General features: G+C 41.5%; 1 protein-coding gene across 2 annotated transcripts in view; it reads left to right on the top strand.

Moving 5' to 3' along the window:
* The window catches only part of negr1 (neuronal growth regulator 1), a 228,596-nt gene that overhangs the window by 190,489 nt on the left and 20,833 nt on the right, over positions 1 to 17,274 (top strand). The window contains exon 7 of one of the 2 annotated variants that reach the window (XM_082505589.1): positions 5,163 to 5,204. The exons of the other annotated variant lie outside the window; for it this stretch is intronic. Coding sequence (XP_082361715.1) covers positions 5,163 to 5,204 — 42 coding nt within the window. The remainder of the gene's footprint in view (positions 1 to 5,162; positions 5,205 to 17,274) is intronic. 2 annotated transcript variants of the gene reach the window in all.

The following is a 17,274-nucleotide window of genomic DNA, read 5'->3' as shown; positions in this document are numbered from 1 at the left end:
CAAACAAACACACGTGCGGCTTGGCACTTGTGCTGTACGTAACAAGTCACGCGACGTGACGCTGCGGCTGTGATTGGTTCGGCTCTGCGCTAATTAGTTTGGATTGGCTGACCTTTTTTTTTTTTTTTTTTTTTTTTTTGAGGACAAGAGCGGCGAGGTCTATCGCGATAGCTTAATTTCTCTATCGAGTAAAAGTTATATCGCGATACATATCGTTATCGTTCTATCGCCCAGCTCTATCTATAATGTTAGTATGCTATGGCTGTTTGTCTGTTGGGTTAGTTTCATTGCTTTGCTGTTGCTCTTTAATTTATAATGAGCAGGAATTATTGGCATTTAAATGCATGCGTCGATTTTCGTGCCGGTGGCTGCTCAGTTTGCTGTTGCGTCACGGAGACAAATATATATTGAGTTCCAGTCTTTCTGTTCATTTGCATGGTGTTATTAAAAAATAGGATCATATCACAGTGCTTGCCTTGTTGCTGTTATCCAGTTATAATTGGAGTATACTCAATAAATTGGTGGAATTAGTCCTTTTCCACTTGTAGTTTTGGTGCTTTTCCGTGAGCTGTTACTGTATATGGGATCCAGAGTGTATTTATATTTTGGCTCAAGATGTCATTAGGATCCTACTGTATGTTAATTTGCAAGTAATCAATATTACCGAGTAATATGTCAGATAAAAAGTGCACGCCTGCTGCAGCCTCTCATGTATAGTTTAAAATGTTTCACTTGAATCAGTGTCCCGCTGCATGATTATCAGCGGGCAGCCAGCATGTTGTCTAAACTCCTTCTCAGGCGACAGCGTGCTCGTCGCAGTAATGTAGTTATTGGGGATTTGTGGTCGCAGCAGAATCCTCATTGCTGTTCGGGTCCATCGACAGCGCCCTCAAACAGCCGAACCTTTCTTCCTCCACATCTAACTGTATAACCTTCAGCTGTAAACGTTCACTTCCTTGACTCGGATCTCTCACTTGATGAAATGAATGAAACATGGAATTAGTTCTGGCAGAGAACTGTAATCAATCTGGAATGGCTGATTGACACCAGCTCTTATATGTCTTACAGTAATTGGCTCTTTCAGTGATTGGCTCATTTTGCAGTAGTTTATAGTAATTCAGGTGCACAGCACAGATATTACAACGTGAGCCTGATGATTGTTCCTCTGACAGCCACACCGCTAACAGCCGCAGCACCCTTTACCTTCCCGCACGCCCTCCTTGTGTCTTAATTATGATTGTTGTTTTGAAGAAGACATCATTCATGTATGTTTATGTTTATTTATGTGTTTATTAGGTGAGTTGAGCTTCATCAGCACACCCTCCCTCCCCCTCATTCATTGACAGCTCCTCAGACAGCAGAGGATTTTCAATCAAATCTAACTGTGTAACAGTTTTTTAAAAAATGTTCGTTTGTGGGCCAATAATTATTTTTAAAAGGGCCAAAAATCATTGCAGGTTGTTTCTGACGGCCTCTTACTACACATACACATGAGCACTGTGTGTACACTGCACACACACATGCAGAGACACACTCTTTATGATTTTAGCCGAGGTATAACAATCACCAAGCTGGCAATCCCTATTTCAACTTCCCATTTCATGTGCTAGATGGAAGTGAACTTCGGTGAAAAGACTGAGGCTGCTCACTCCAATTTTCTGAGGAGTCCTCCAGCTTAATTGGTCAAGCTCTTATCCCCCAGCCCACCTCGGCTTAGCCCTGAAGGAGATTTTCTCCGCCTATACCTCTGCCTTCATTTCCTCCCCCCCCCCCCCCCCCCCCACCTGCTCCCCACTCCCACCTTTTGAGCAGTAATCGGAAGAGACTGATGGAGAAGAAAAAGAGTTACTCTTCCTCTCTCTGTGTCACTGCTCAGCCTCCCTCAGGCAGGAGAGACACTGCTGGCTAGTTGGTTAATGAATGTTGTGTTCATTTGTCACGCTTATCAATCACTGCATGTGTAGGTGTCATTTTGACACGTCTCCTCGTCTGCCATTGTTGTCGATGATGTCGTTCGCTCACGCACCCTGTGATTGTACCTGAGTCACGGAGCAGAGATGCAGGAAAATGTGAGCAAAAGGTGAAACCTGAAATGTGGGTGTGTGATTACAGCCTCGAACGCAGGGGAATAATATCGAGTCCAGGCGGGGATTGGATGGCTGCGGCGCATCGTGCTTCAGCCAGGTTTATTCATCCTGGTTTAAAATGACTCCTCTTTTATATTTGTCCGCATTGGTTAGAAAACAGAAGCGTGTCCTGGCAATATTGGACCGCTGATTGTTTTCCAGCATTAAAACCATTGAATAGAAGCAGCGCGACATAATTTGAGGGCATTTTTAGAGCACGCACATATGAAAAAGACACTGAATAACTTTAACGTGGCGAGGCTGCCATACGCTTTATTTTCCCCAAAAGCGCCCTTAGAGTGTTGCACCATTTACCTGTCTTTTGAATGCCTGCATTTCCATATTTAGGCAATCATAAAAGCCATTAACATTTTCCAGTTGCACTGCGATGATGTTTGGTGCTGAAGCCCAGCAGGCAGTGGAGCTTATTCCCGACAACACCCCACCCACCATTGCCGACTCCTATAGGAGGCACAAAGCACTTTATGGACATTCATCCCTGGATGAGCGATCCGAGTGTGTACCCACACACACTTGCCGCCATTAAAAATGAACAAGGGCGAATACTTAATTGGGCGGCTCACAAATGAGCACAGCCTTAAAAACGGACCATTCCATCATCATGGAGGAATAAGTGAGGAAGATGTTCATGCAGGCATGTGTCCCTGCATGAAAAATACCTTGATAATGCTCTCAAATGGAGCAGCGGAGATAAATTGGACACTTACAAAGGCTCGGGCTATATCCAAGTTTGTCTGGAATCTCCTCTTCCTATATTTTATGGCTCTAAGTACGGTTTTTACTGCGGCATTGCACAAACACGCCATATTTTATCCATGGAGGTTTAATAGGATTAGTGATAAGTTTTATTGACCCAGCCAGTAATTAATGAGTTTTGAGATTGTTGGCTCTGAAATGTGACTTTATAAACTCAGATATTGGCACAAACTCGCATACCAAAGACATTTTGTGTTTCTTTGTTAAGAATCTAACTCTGAACACATCTCATACAGGAGAAAACTCCAAGAAGTCTCTTTGGAATAGCTGCCTGCGTGCAACCCATAGAGCTAAAACGGATGTGTACAGTTTTAGTATTAACTTCTCCTTATGCTTGTAATGAGCTAAAAGTCTGAGCTGGGCTCTCTGTGAACACTGGTTCCTTCAAATCGAGTCAGATAAATCTCTCACATTATCCCTTCACAAAGAACAAAGAGAATAGCAATCCATGAAATAAAATAGCTGTGAAAACTAATGTGTTTTATCTCGCAAAAGGAGCAAGCTGCGCGAGAGGCCGACCGGCGTATACAGTATGTGAAATGATGCGTCGCTCTCCTGAATGAGAGAGAAACTCCAAGTCGGCGTGGAGCTACGAGGGAGAGATTGCATGTCAAAAGATATGTTCCACAGTAATGGAGGAGTGTCTTGAGAGCTCATGAAATGATTCAGTGGTGAATCCATGCTCAAGTATTAATCAGATAGCACCCGGCTGGCTGTTTGAAGAACTGAAAAGAAACTCTCTTCACATACCGGGTCCCCCAGGACTACTTAAAGTGGAAACATTTGTGGAAGAAAAGATGAATTCGACCATTTCCTCACCAATATACCGAGGGAAAAAGGCATATCATTTCACGTATGAATACTGATTCTTGAACAATTTCCACCTCAAATAGAATGATGAAACGACGTGAAAGCAAATGTTTTATTGTTGTTGGCATAACAGTGGCTCGGTAAAAGAGTAACACAGTGATTACACACTTGTTTGAGCGCTTCAGAAAAGCAACACAGACCACAGATTGAGAGCATGGTGGGGACTACAGCGTACCCTCTTTTGCCCCGCAGGTGAAGTGCCCATATTGAGTTCCCGTGTAAATGGATTAAAATAGAGAGACTAAGTAGCCTCTGCACTATCGCTAACGTGGCGCGGCACTGGTGGAACGACAGAAAGTCATTGTATTCCTCGTGTGAATGTTTTTAAGGCGTAATCATGGCTGCTTTGATTTCTCTTGTGACATTTAAGCTCCTCTGCTCTCATGAAGCCTTTTAGGAGGAAGGTGGCTTGTATCTTACATAGCGCCTTTGCAGGAAGTCTAAATATTTTTATAGCCTATCATGTGCGAAAAACACATGATAGCGATGCCGACTCCTGTATCGCTTTGAGTTTAGCCCTTATGGTAAAGAACAGCTTTGATTTTTGCTACACATTTCAGATTCTGCTCTCAAGTGAGTCACTGCACAAAGTGGGTACAGATTTTTCTCAAATTGAGTGCTTGTTTACCAAACAGCTATGTTAGATCAAATGGGCAGCAGTGTTTGCATTACACTGATATCTTCATACCAATTTAGTCGACAAGGTGATTGTTGAGTGTTGATACGAGATCTGCGGGGGGGGGGTCGTTGCTGCATATGTGACACAAGTACAAAGATTTATGTGTCATATATACTTAAAGAGCACAAGCTAGCTGTTTAGATTGCCACACTGGATGTTACTTAATTCCATCAGCCTGAAAGCTATTCAAGATTGAGTTCCTCCCTCAGAGGAAGGTTCCCATTGTTGCTGCTTATTCTTTAGCGCCTTCTCCAAACACGATTTGGAGAGAAAAAATTAAGCCGAGTGTTGCTACTGAAAAACTACCCCCACTAAGTGCAGGTGGCCGAGTATTCCTGAAGAGAAATGAAGACTTTTCACCAGGTCACAAAATCCCTTCAGGGTTTGGGACTGGCTCCGGCTGCTGGGTTCGCCCTTGTTCTTTTTTTTGTCTTAGCAGCAATTCATGCAAATCAGAGGCAACTGGGGGGAAAGGTGCTTTTTATTAGCACGAGGAGGTTGCATCTCGCTATAGCCATCGCTCCTTAATGCACGGAGAGGATTTGTCGTCATTCCCTGTCCTTTTTTGTCCTTGCATGCATTATTATTATTATTATTATTATTTTATTTTATTTTTTAAATTTTTATTTTTTTATGTCTCCATTCTGTTAATAATACATGAATGTCCTCTTTCCCTCCCCTTCCCTCTCCCCCCCTCTCCTCCCCTGTAGCAATTATTGAACCCACCACCACTAGTGCTGTCTCAAGCCCAGGTCAGTATATGTCACCATGCTGTACACCAAATCAGCAACGTGAGCCGCTGCCTCATACTAACCTGAGCTGAAAACCGCTCCTCCATCTCGATTTATTTCAGTTGGCTGGCTGGAGTGCCTGCTGGGTGTACAGCTTCACTGTATGTCTTTTATACTCTATATTTGCATTTATTCTTTTTTTAATCTTTTGTTTTGGGGATTTTTATTTTTTGGTAATTGTTTTTTTTTTTTTGGCTTCTTCAGTCTGGCTACATTATTCTTCTTGCAGCCTTTGCCATCACACTACCCCGCCCCCTTTTTTCTGCCATTACAACCCCGCCTCCCCCACCAGCACCCCCACTTGGATCAAATAGCGTCATCAAGTGGCTGCTCCATATTCCGTTGGGTCTGATGCTTTTCATAATGCTGATGGCTTCTTTCTCTCTTTCTCTCAACAACACTCTCCTGCTCCCCGCCACTCGCTAAATGTAGTATACATGAAAGGCAGTACACCGTCGGTGGTGAAGGGCCTGTGGTTGGTTTGTTGTTTGCAAGATGGAATCTCCGCTGCGCTTGTAGTTTTCTTCCCCCCATTCCAAAAGGAGAAAAAGGGAAAACTACCTCCCCCCCCTTTCTGTCTCTCTTGTAATATTCCTCAATCATTTCCCCCTACTTTCTCTCTCTGTTCTTTCCTCTTTAAAACAGTCCTCTGGCGCCGTGCCACCCTCTTTAACCTGATCTCCTCCTAGTGCTGTTGTCAGTGCTACACTGTCGACGTCGCCCTTATTTCCCCCTCCTCACTGCATTCTGCTGCTTCCACATTCCAGCCCAGAATAATCCCCTCTGCCTGGCCGTCTCTTCTCCCTCTCTAATGGTTTTAAGCAAGTCGCAGAATGTAATCTCTCATGGTGGTTACATTATTTATTTATTTTTTTTTTGCTTAATTGTGCTCATGTGCACAGAAGCACACTGGCACTAAAAGCTTTCTCTGACACAGATGCGCATTGTAGACGCTGAAATGAAAACATTCTGAAATATTCTGATGTGCCCAAATGCACCTGCACTTACAGTACATACTGTACTGTAATCACACGCGAGGATTCGTATTGCACGATTTATCTCCTAGGCAGTTCTCGTGACTTTTCACCCAGCTCTGTGGAAAGATGACATTCTCTACCTGTCTGTCTGAGCCAAATATAATTATCCATGGAGATTCTGTCAGATAACAAGTTAAAATAAGCTCAGCAGCAACAAACGGTCCTGGCATGGCCCTGAACTCTCATTTGATGTAATGCTAGCAGAACAAATGACAATTTCATGGTCCAAAGGAACACCGGTGGTTTCAATCGTGGAGATAAACTCTCTCAGTGAGCCACTGTTTTTGCTTTGTTCCAAGTTGTATTTGAAGTTAATTTCTCAATGCTGCCTTCACTAACTGGCTTGGTAAAGGGAATTATTTTAGATCCCAAACATTGTATAATTAAGTTTCATAATTATTTTTTTTTTACCAAGTTATTATCTGCTTTTATTTCCCCTATGAATGGGTTTGGGGAGATGTGGTCCCAAAATAAGAATGAAATTTCTTGTCTGTAAGGTAAAAGAATCCGAAGATCTGAAATGGGGGGAAATAAATAAATAAATCTCAGGCCCCACAGCACTTGGCAGTGTATGTTTCAGTCCATTGATCAAGGGCAAATGACAAAAACAAAATCAAATTACAAAGAGAAAACATTGTTAATAGGAAACATCCGTCACTGTGCTTTTATTTCTAACCTTGCTGGGCCAGTACTACTCTAATAAAAGTCGTCTCCAATGGGCCAAAAAAGCTATTGTGTAGGTTAATTAAATCCTATTTTTATGGTAGATGTTAGATTGTTTGACTCAGCACTTGTATAATCTGATATCCCACAGACACAGCTGTACACAAGCTTAGTTTCCCACCCAACAGGAAAACTTATGAAATATTTCTAAGCAAGATTTGGGATGTGAAATGACACCATTAGTCGCAAAAAGCTGCAGTTCCTTTAGCGCTGCTAAATAACAGCATGGACCTCTACGTGAATGATGCTCCATCCCTGATAAACATTGGAGCTCACAACTGCAAAACTAAATATATCATGGCTGAAATTCATAGAAGCAGGATTCACTTGGCTTAGTTGCCTTGTGTTCAGGAAAGCTGGTCAGTAACCCATTCATGGTTTATCCAGTGAGGACTGTCATACTGCGATGGGTCACTACTTGGTCTTCAGTATGATGTACTACAAAAGATCAAACAATCAAATGTCATGCCTGATGTTTTTGAGACAATAATTGTATCTTAAAAGCCTCAACCTTTTACATAATTGATTATACACCACAGTATACACAGTCTAAAACAAGGCAGCACGGTGGTACAGTGGTCAGCACTGTTTCCTCATAGCAAGAAGGTCCTGAGTTCAATGCCACCATTCTGCTGCTTCTGTGTGGAGTTTGCATGTTCTCCCTGTGTTTGTGCAGGTAGGTTCTCTCTGACTACTCCAGCTTCCTCCCAAAGACATAATAGGGGATAAGTTAATTGGAAACTCTACATTGTCCATAAGTATGAAGGCGAGCGTGAATGGTTGTCTGTGCCTATGTTAGCAACAGACTGCCGACATGTCCAGGGCGTACCCTGCGACCCTGAAGAAGGATAAGCGAATGGATGGATTTCTAAAACATCATGTTAATTAACTGAATGTTTTTAGAAGGACATTCAAATCTTTGGATGTTGACAGACAGATTTCCAAGATGCTATGTTTCTGCATTTATAATTCTATGTATTATGTGCATGGTAAGGCAAGTTTATTTATATAGCACAACAAGGTGATTCAAAGTGCTTTACAGAGACATTAAAAAACAAAAACAAATCAAAGCATGATTTAAAATTGATTAAAAAAAGTAGATAAAATCAGTAGTTAAAATGTAAGTTTTGAAATTTAAGCTTAAAAGTGTGGATTTTGTGTTTTATTCAAATGCAGCTGAGAACAGGTGAGTCTTCAACCTGGATTTAAATAAACTGAGTGTTTCAGCTGATCTGAGGCTTTCTGGGAGTTTGTTCCAGATATAAGGAGCATAAAAGCTGAATGCAGCTTCTCCGTGTCTGGTTCTGACTCTGGGAACTGATAAAAGACCGGATCCAGATGACCTGAGGGATCTGGAAGGTTCATACTGGGTCAGGAGGTCACTGATGTATTTTGGTCCTAAACCATTCAGAGCTTTATAGACCAGCATCAGAACTTTAAAGTCTATCCTCTGACGGACAGGCAGCCAGTGTAAAGACCTCAGAGCTGGACTGATGTGGTCCACTTTTTTGGTCTTAGTGAGGACTCGAGCAGCAGAGTTCTGAATGAGCTGTAGTTGTCTGACTGATTTTTTAGGTAGACCTGTAAAGATGCTGTTACAGTAATCAAGCCTACTAAAGATGAATGCATGGACTGTAAGGTACAAGGACTGGACTGAAAATGAATGAAAAAGCAGCCAAAGTCCAAATAAAAACCTTCAGAAAGCCCAGAGAACTATTGTTTAAGACTACTGTGAAAAGGTCTGCATCCTCAAGACAGTACTGTATAATATGAAGATGCTACTGACTCACTACAAAAGCACATAACTGGGACTTTGTTTGGGTATATGATCAAACTGAACAGTTGGTGAGTGATAGGAGCAGATTGTAACACGATTCCTTTGGTAAATGTAACTAGTATTCTAACGTCTACACAGCTGTGTGAGCTGTAAGGCCTAGTATAACTGTACAGTTGTTGTTTACCACCACAAAAGCATCTTTGACCTTTGACTATTGAATTGCACCCATGGAGATCAATACAAATCATTTCATACTTTTATCTTATTTTTTCTTTACCTGTTTTATTATGTCATACAGATACATTCACATTTATCAGGTAACCACACGCACAAAGGGAAGCCATCTGTCTCTGCCTCTTGAGATGATGTTTTATGTACCGCACCGTGAAAGTTTATGCTGTGCAAAATGGTAATATACTATTTGGTGACAATCAAGGCCTTAAGCTTATTTTATCTTTAGCATATGGATCTGCATGCATTTACCCAAACAAAGCACTGCTCCAATTCTCTAAAGCAGCTGGCTTGGTGCCACCCTATCCTCCCAATGAAATGTAGATCTGAGATAAGAGTGTTTGCTCCCACAGGTTTTCACTACTGTTTATTCGGATCACTTGACTCTAAGAAAACAGTGTTCTTAACACTGTACTGAGCCGCATATCATGTCTTCATGAGGCAAGATGCACAACTGCTGCTGGTTCGAGGAGTACTGCATGCATTATACATAACCGAGGTACCTCACTCTAATTCCCAGGTGCCATGTTAACTTCCAAATAAACAAATTCAGGCGTGAGTGTAGCTAAGTGAACATGATTCACATACTGTTTGACTTTCTCTTTTATCCTCTTATTGGGGCCTAATTTTTCATGGTACATAATTTCCTTTTTTCTTGTTATCTGGTATAATTAAAACGAATTACAGAAAGAGGTAATGCCGATGCTTTCGCGTTTCTGGCATGTGAATCATTTATTTGACCGTCCTCCATACCAGCATCAAGCTTTAGGAGATAGGGAGAGTGCTTTAATGAGTCTATGAAGGTTTATGTGTCTTGGAAGATAGTGGAGTAGGCTGTTAAAGTTTTCTGGGATTTATTCCCTGAAAATTTCTTGTATCTTTGCAGAACAAAGACTCAGATGAGGGTTCCTTTATAAAGATGTTTTCAAATTGGAAGTTTCAGCGGCTTAATGAAGACCATTTTCTGATTGATTTAGAGCAGGGCTAGGTCATATATCTTGCTTTATTCAAGGTCCAGAGCACAACATCAAAGAGATAATCTACCTCATTAAGTATTCTTCCAAAGTCCTCTAAAATACAAAAGTCACTCACTCAGCTCCCTGAGGTTCAGGGAGTTGTGTTAATCAAATTATTATAGTAAGCCTGTAAAGCTTCTCTAATGAAAGGATAGCTGGCTAATTTATGTCTGAAATTGGGGTAATGTCTTCTTTGGAAGATTACTTTAAACAAGGTTGAATGTGCTTTTGCTCTTTGAGTTTCCTATTTCATCTGATGCTGACGCAAGCAAGACTCTAAGGAAGATTTTGTTTATGTTACACTCTACAAATACACAACTTGGCATTTTTCTCTTAAGTTCTAAATTAATATTTTCTCTTGGCCATCACTTTGTAAATATTAGACTAACTCTAACTGAAGAAGCCCATAAGCACATCCAGCCTGTCTTTGAATCTATATATAGTACTTCTTTGGTGATTTTGTCAGCGTATGACTTTTACTAACTTAAGCGTAAAAAATGGTGCGCATTTGGTTTAGTACCTTATTTTTTATACAAATATTTGCCCTTAGGGGAGGCAAAAAGAATTACAAAGTAAAATTGTATGTGCAGATTTAGTTTCCCTTCTGAGATGGAGTATTAGTTGCTATCAGCTGTAGGCTTTATAACAAAGGCAGTAGGTTTTTTGTTTTTGTACATGCACAGGTTAACTGTGTATCACAGTTTTTCCCCCTGAATATACTACCGGGCTGCCCTGCTCCTTTGCCCTGCAGCAGTGCATACTAAATTCTCGCAATATATTCTGAAACATATGCTCCAGCATATGCTCGATGCCCACACGGACGACTAGAATGCTGATCATTGCATCATAACCTCAGTACTAGGCCATCCTAAAAGTACTGGGATACCTAGGAAACAAAAGTTATGTATTCAAATGAGTCATAAAAGAAAAATTTGAAACAAAGTTGCAGATTTCTTTCACCTCAGCACACAATAATAGGTTTCTGATGCCACAATATGCCTTTAATTTCCACTAGGATTATTTCTGACGGCATGCAGGAGAACACTGATACTTAGAGATTGATATTGGATTTCTTGAATGTCATTGGACAAGTTGAATAGATCTGCCTGTCCTTTGTTTAGTCCCAGACAAAGTCAATCACACTAATCATTCATTACACATCATCGGTTAGATAACACGGTCTTCATCTGCTCTACGGCACCTCTCAAACCAGCTTTACTTTCCATATGTTGTATTTTTAGCAGTGAAGCAATGTGACACTGTAAGCCGGTTGAAAAGAATCAGGTAACTGATATAAAAAAGGCCTTTTTCCTCCTTCCCTTGGCATTAAATCCAGAGACTGCAGAGACTCTACCACCTCCCTGCTTCTGCAAACCTCAAAGCTCCAAAAATCAACCACAGACAAAGTTCCTGAACTTGCACTCAGATAAAACCCATACTGAGATGCTGTGTGTTTTTTTCCTGTTGCTCAGAGGTAGGTATTGTAGACTTTATGGATAAAGTCCTCATCCTGAGGTGAACTACGCCGGATTGCTCAGTACGTGAAACTGCTGTTCTAACAAATAGCACACATGCACACAGTTCAATTACACGTCTGTAGTCAGACGTAGGAGCCAGAAGTGCTGAAGTTCAGTTGTGTCAAGTGACAATTAAAATATAGTCACCAGTTTGACTGCTGTCTACTTGGGTTTGTGAGTCATACCAAGCTAATGACTGCATTAATACATTGCACTTATGAAATATTCAGCAGGATGGAGTATCTCCCACTGTTAAACCTACATTGGAGTGTGCTATGAGTGTGACTGGTAGTGTAAATCCTAGAGCACTGGGCTTGTTGAGACCACATTTTAGTGTGTTAAACCTTTACAGTAAACAGCCCTGCCTCTACTTTACCCAGCATGCCTGGTGTCAGACACACTGAGCTACCCACAGATAATCCTTTTTGGCAGCGCATTTTCTGCTAGCCTTATCAGTTGTGTGGTGGCGAGATCAGGAACCGTGCTCTGCTCCTGCAACGCACTGCCACCCCCAACTCCTGTCCCGTACAGTTTGTTTTGAGGTGTTATGCTGACCTTCAATTTTACTGACCTCTGGAAGGGCCTGATAAGCAGATGGCATGTCATCTATCACGCTTGACCCCCCGATCCCGGAACAATGTAAATAGATCGGGAGTTTTGTCCTGCGAAACTGGAAGCCTGTGAGCTTCCTCGCTCAGAAACCTGTTGTTTCAGTAAACATTTTAAAAACACGTGAGATAGGCTCGACAAATAAAACCTCCATCTCCTCCTCTGATAAAACAGAAATTCTATAATGTCTAATGAAAAGAAAACAGGGACTCAAAAGCCACCAGTGAGTGCATGTAAACACTAAATTATACAGGATATATCCAGCGCTGAGGAAGGCTGAGTTTATAACTCTTCTCGGCTTTATTGCATTATCTTCTGAAATGTCAAAGTGTGCTAGGGTTGCCAGAGTTTATCCATTTGATCAACAGTTCCCTTGCCTTCTGACAACACATGCATTACCATAGTGTAGTGTAGTGTAGTGTAGTGTAGAGCATATGTTTTCAGGAAATGAAAGCCATTACTTTGATATTATAATAGCACACGATGCGATTGCCTTGTGATCTTCTGTTTTCTCTCTGTAATTTCCTAAATGAGTATTAATCAGGGGAAGTGTTATTTTTTGTTGTTTGGCTGATTGGTACTCCGTTGTTTGTGTGATATTAGTCATTACAGGCTAGGTTTTGTTTTGCTGTGGCTGCCTGGGCTTTTTATTACTGTGCCCTAAAACACATTCTGAGTGCTAATGCTGATTAGTTAAATGTGGGAGATACCGACAATGAAATTGATTTTGTGTTTTACTGTGCTGAGAAGTGTGCTCTAAAACAAAGTGATGGCTCTTTCTCCTTGTTTGCTTTTGGTTAACTGATTATGAAACACTTAAGACATGCTTCAAAAAAAGAAACCTTTTATAATCTGAGGAAAAACAATTATTAATATTGATCGCACACCGTTTGTTACAAATTAAACACAGGGCAATTCTTGGATGGACAGACGAGTCCACACTGGTGAAGGGACACCTCATACATCTATTGGGAACCTTCAATGCCAGTGGAGTAAATGTGGCGTGTATGTCATTTGCTTTAATTAATTCTAACCCCAACATTTTCCTAAAATTAAGCAATTAAGCAACCATGTTGACATAATAGCATTACACAGTTGTTGCAGATTTGTCCGCTGCACATCCGTAATTCGACTCTGTGAGTTTGGAGGCTGCTTGAGTGCAGTGAACTCATGTTTTAAACTTTGTTGCATGACATGTTATCCTGCTGGAAGCAGCTATCTAAAGATGTTACACTGTTGTCATAAAGAGATGCAACAATACTTGGGTAGGCTGTGATGTTTAAACACACTTCAGTTGTACTAAGGTGCTCAAAGTGTGCCAAGAAAATAAATACCCCCCATTGTTACAGCATTGGTAGCAGGCAGGGTGGATCCATGCTTTCATGTTGTTGTTTTTAAGCCTATTACTGAATGTTGCAGCAGTAACTGAGACTCACCAGACTGGGCTTTTTCCAATTTTCTGTTACTTTTGGTTAGCCTGCACGGATTATAGCATCCATTTCCTTTTTTTAGCTGAGAGAAGCGGCACTCGGTGTGGTCTTTTGCTACCGAAGCCCATCTACTTCAAGGTTTGACATGTTTTGTATTCAGAGATCATCTTCTGCATACCTTGGTTGTGTCGAGTGGTTATTTGTGCTACTTTCCTATTATCTCTGGCCATTCTCTTCTGGCCTATGATATCAACGAGGCATTTTCAGCCAGTGAACTGTTGCTCATTGGATATTTTTCCTCGTTATACCCTCTCTGTAAACCCCAGAGATGGTTGTGTGGGAAAATCCAAGCAGATCAGCATTTTTTGATACACCAGCTCGTATGGCACCAACAACCCTGCCAAAGTCACTGTTCTAATGCTCAGTTTGAACGTAAGCAGGCTGTCTTGACCATGTCCACATGACTAAATGCATTAAGTAGCCCAACCAGGGTCCCCTATGGTAAGTAAGGTCCACCGTGCTACCTAAGAATATGAGTGAGAGACATAGTCAAATGATTTATATATAATATATATGAGAAAATGCACTGCAAAGGCAATTATGCAATCATACAAATAATCGTACAGTCTAAGCTAGAGTTCTGCAATCACGCACGTGTACTAAATTTAAACTCTTTAAATTTGGAGACGTCTCAGAGGGAGCCTGTTTTAGCAGTAATGCAATATTTTTCTGACTCTAGGCTCTCAGACAGCATTGCCAAAACATTTTCAGCTCACACAAAGGGCTTTTTACCTCTCCTCTTCCCTATCTTAACTACATAAACAGATTATTATCCATATTTCATGGACCTTAACCTTCACCATTCCCCTCTGCCCCCTGCAAAGACTCATTTTCAGGCTTGCCTTTCACCTATTTGTCAGTCTCTGATTTAAATGGCCGTGCTGCCCTCCCCTTCTGTCAGCAGATTATTTTACTTATCCCACATTTCTCTCACCGAGTCTCTCTGTCCCTGCCTCTCTTTCACACAGCGTTGTTCCCTTGCTCCCACATGCACCGCTTTTCTCTCTGCCTCTGATTATCTCTCCCATTTTGCATCTCCTCAGGAGTGCCGGCCATTAAATGCAAACCTGGTCATGCTGTCAGTCCCACACACACGGAGAAGAAACACAGCGGCGCTCACTTAAACAACTGTCTCGAGAAGAGCGAGAAAACTATTTTACAGACTTCTCCCTGTATTCATCTTTCATGGATATTTCTCTGTATTTGCAATGATAATATTGGAGGTGGATATTAAAACTGAGACCTGTCAGAGCCTTTTCCCAGTTTTTAAGTTGTGCCAAAGAATCTTCTTTCTTTCATGTGTTTCTTCCCATCTCGTATTTGAGTTCTTGTTGGAGGCAGTGCTTTTATCCCTGTCGCTGTCACTTATATTTTTTTTTCTGGTATAACTTTTCAGAGTTTGCAGATCACCAAATCTCACACATCTCTACGCTGTACCCAGAAGATCAAAGCACATTATGCATTGTAGCGCTTTCAGGTCCGCGACATCCTTCCCAGTTTTTGATGTTGTATTTACAAAACCTCCATTCCTGCTCTTGAGTAAAAAGTTCTGCAAATAAGCAGAAAGGACCACAAAGGGAAGCTGCTGTTAAAGGGACGTTGAAAATGGGGTTTTTTGTCAATTTAAATCTCTTTCCAACTTTAATTGGCACTCTCACCGCTGCAGTGGGGGTGATTAATAAGACAATTCAGTTGGAAAGATGAGTTTTGGCACTCCCAACAACAGACAGGACCGTGCCGTTGCTGTGTGAGAGCTGGAGCAGAAAATGGATAGTCATTTCCTTTTATGACCACAAAAGGCTGCTGTAGCGATTCAGTCTTGGTCTATAATTGAGACACCAGGGTATATTCTCTTTCTGGACAGACTCTAATGGTTAGTGCATTAAGGAGGATGATTGAAGAAAGCCACACACTTACAGTAGAGGCCGCGGTAAATCAGAAAAGATGGCTTTCTGGCCAATTTGTAGATTGCAGTGGGTTCACACTGTGCAGTGCTTTAGGTCTTCCCTCTCTCTCATCTTTGGTGAGTGCACTCTTCAGCAGAGTTAAATGGGCATAATTTTGAGGTACAGGAGAGAACACTTTTAGTAGTAATGGAGAGAAAGCTTTGGACATGTTGTCATTGCCCTTGGAAATATAGCAAATGCGCTCTTCAGGCTCGCTCACTTCTCAGGAGGCTCTTCGCTGCATCACGCTCACTTTTGGGGTTCTTGAGGAACGAGTTGAGGAAGTAGCTTTGCTTAAGAGATCCGCAGACCTGCGGGCTCACGCTGCATACTCCTGCTAATCCAATAAAGCCTCATGCAGATGTCATTCCTAAACTCTGGGTGTTTGAGCAGTTGTCTTTGTCCTGTCGTTTATTCTCACAGAATCTAAAACACAGGCATTTAAATTTAACCCTGATCACTTACCGCTGTTCCTGCTCAATTAAGCGTGCTGCTGTGCTCACCAGTGCATGCTGTGTTGTCTGCAATGTTGCATTTCACTGTGTTATAACAGCTCTGCTTTGGCATCTCTGGGATTTTAATGATGACCCTAAACAGGCACTTACCGAAGTGGCTTATTGAAGCAAATCAGAGCCAATGGAACACTGCATCCCCATCCGCAGGCACTGATACTGTCACATTAAAATTAGCCATTGCTTTTTAAGAGTCTGAGATGAAAACACGAGACACTATGAGAGATTACTCAAGAATATGTTTCCATGTCTGTATTATTTTGCAGATATATAAATGTTAAACCTTTGACCACGACGGTGAGGCGATAAGGTGGCTCTAATATGCTGGAGGCGCATTTTGCTGGTGCGATTTAGCTTTACTTGTCCCCAGAGAGGGAAGGGTCACTTTAAATCAATACAAAGTTAGTCTAATTAAATGGCTTAGGTATGAAAATGATTTAAAATCATGCATTTTCCACTCCACCACTTCAGTTCCAGAGACTTATTGAATCGGTACCAAGGGGCACTGAAGCTGTCTAGCAGCACAAGGTGGCTCAACACCTTGCTAAGACACTTGATGTCAGCTCTCCCTTTAATTTGTCACCCGTCCGTGTGTGACAGCTGTCTTCTGCAAGATTACAGGTCATGTGATCGTGCCAGGGTGGTTTTGTCTTCGTTGCCAACTGCCCCGATAAACCTCAGGAACTCTGCCCACCCATGACATGTCTTCTTCCCCTGTATTTAAATTCTAGAGAGACTGGTGCCTATATGTCACTCCATGATAAGTGCTAGGAATTACACAGTTCCTCGCTTGCCCAATTTAAACAACCCCTGCTGACATTGGCAGAGGAAGAAGCCTGAGGAGTAAAGATACTGTGCCCACTGCTTCTAAAAGAAAACCTATGCTCAACCCTTGCATCCAAAATTTTCAAAGAAATCATTATTTGAAGACTGGCTTCAGTTGTATAAATCAAACATAGAGGCATAATGATATGGAGATGCGTTTTAGCTGCTGTTCTGTTGTTGTTAGGTCTGATGCTGAATAATTTTCTCCCCTGTTTAATTCAGCAAGCAGATTAGTGATGCAGGGAAATGTTCCTGCTGTTCTTTAGTTGCATTTCTCCACAATAAATTAGCCATATTTTGTTAATTTGTGTATATTGATATTGTGCATTATGCATTTAACAAAGGCTA

This window comes from Aulonocara stuartgranti (genome assembly GCF_965226115.1).
Source record: "Aulonocara stuartgranti genome assembly, chromosome: 15".
Lineage (NCBI taxonomy): Eukaryota > Metazoa > Chordata > Actinopteri > Cichliformes > Cichlidae > Aulonocara > Aulonocara stuartgranti.
This window is presented reverse-complemented; position numbering and strand designations above follow the sequence as displayed.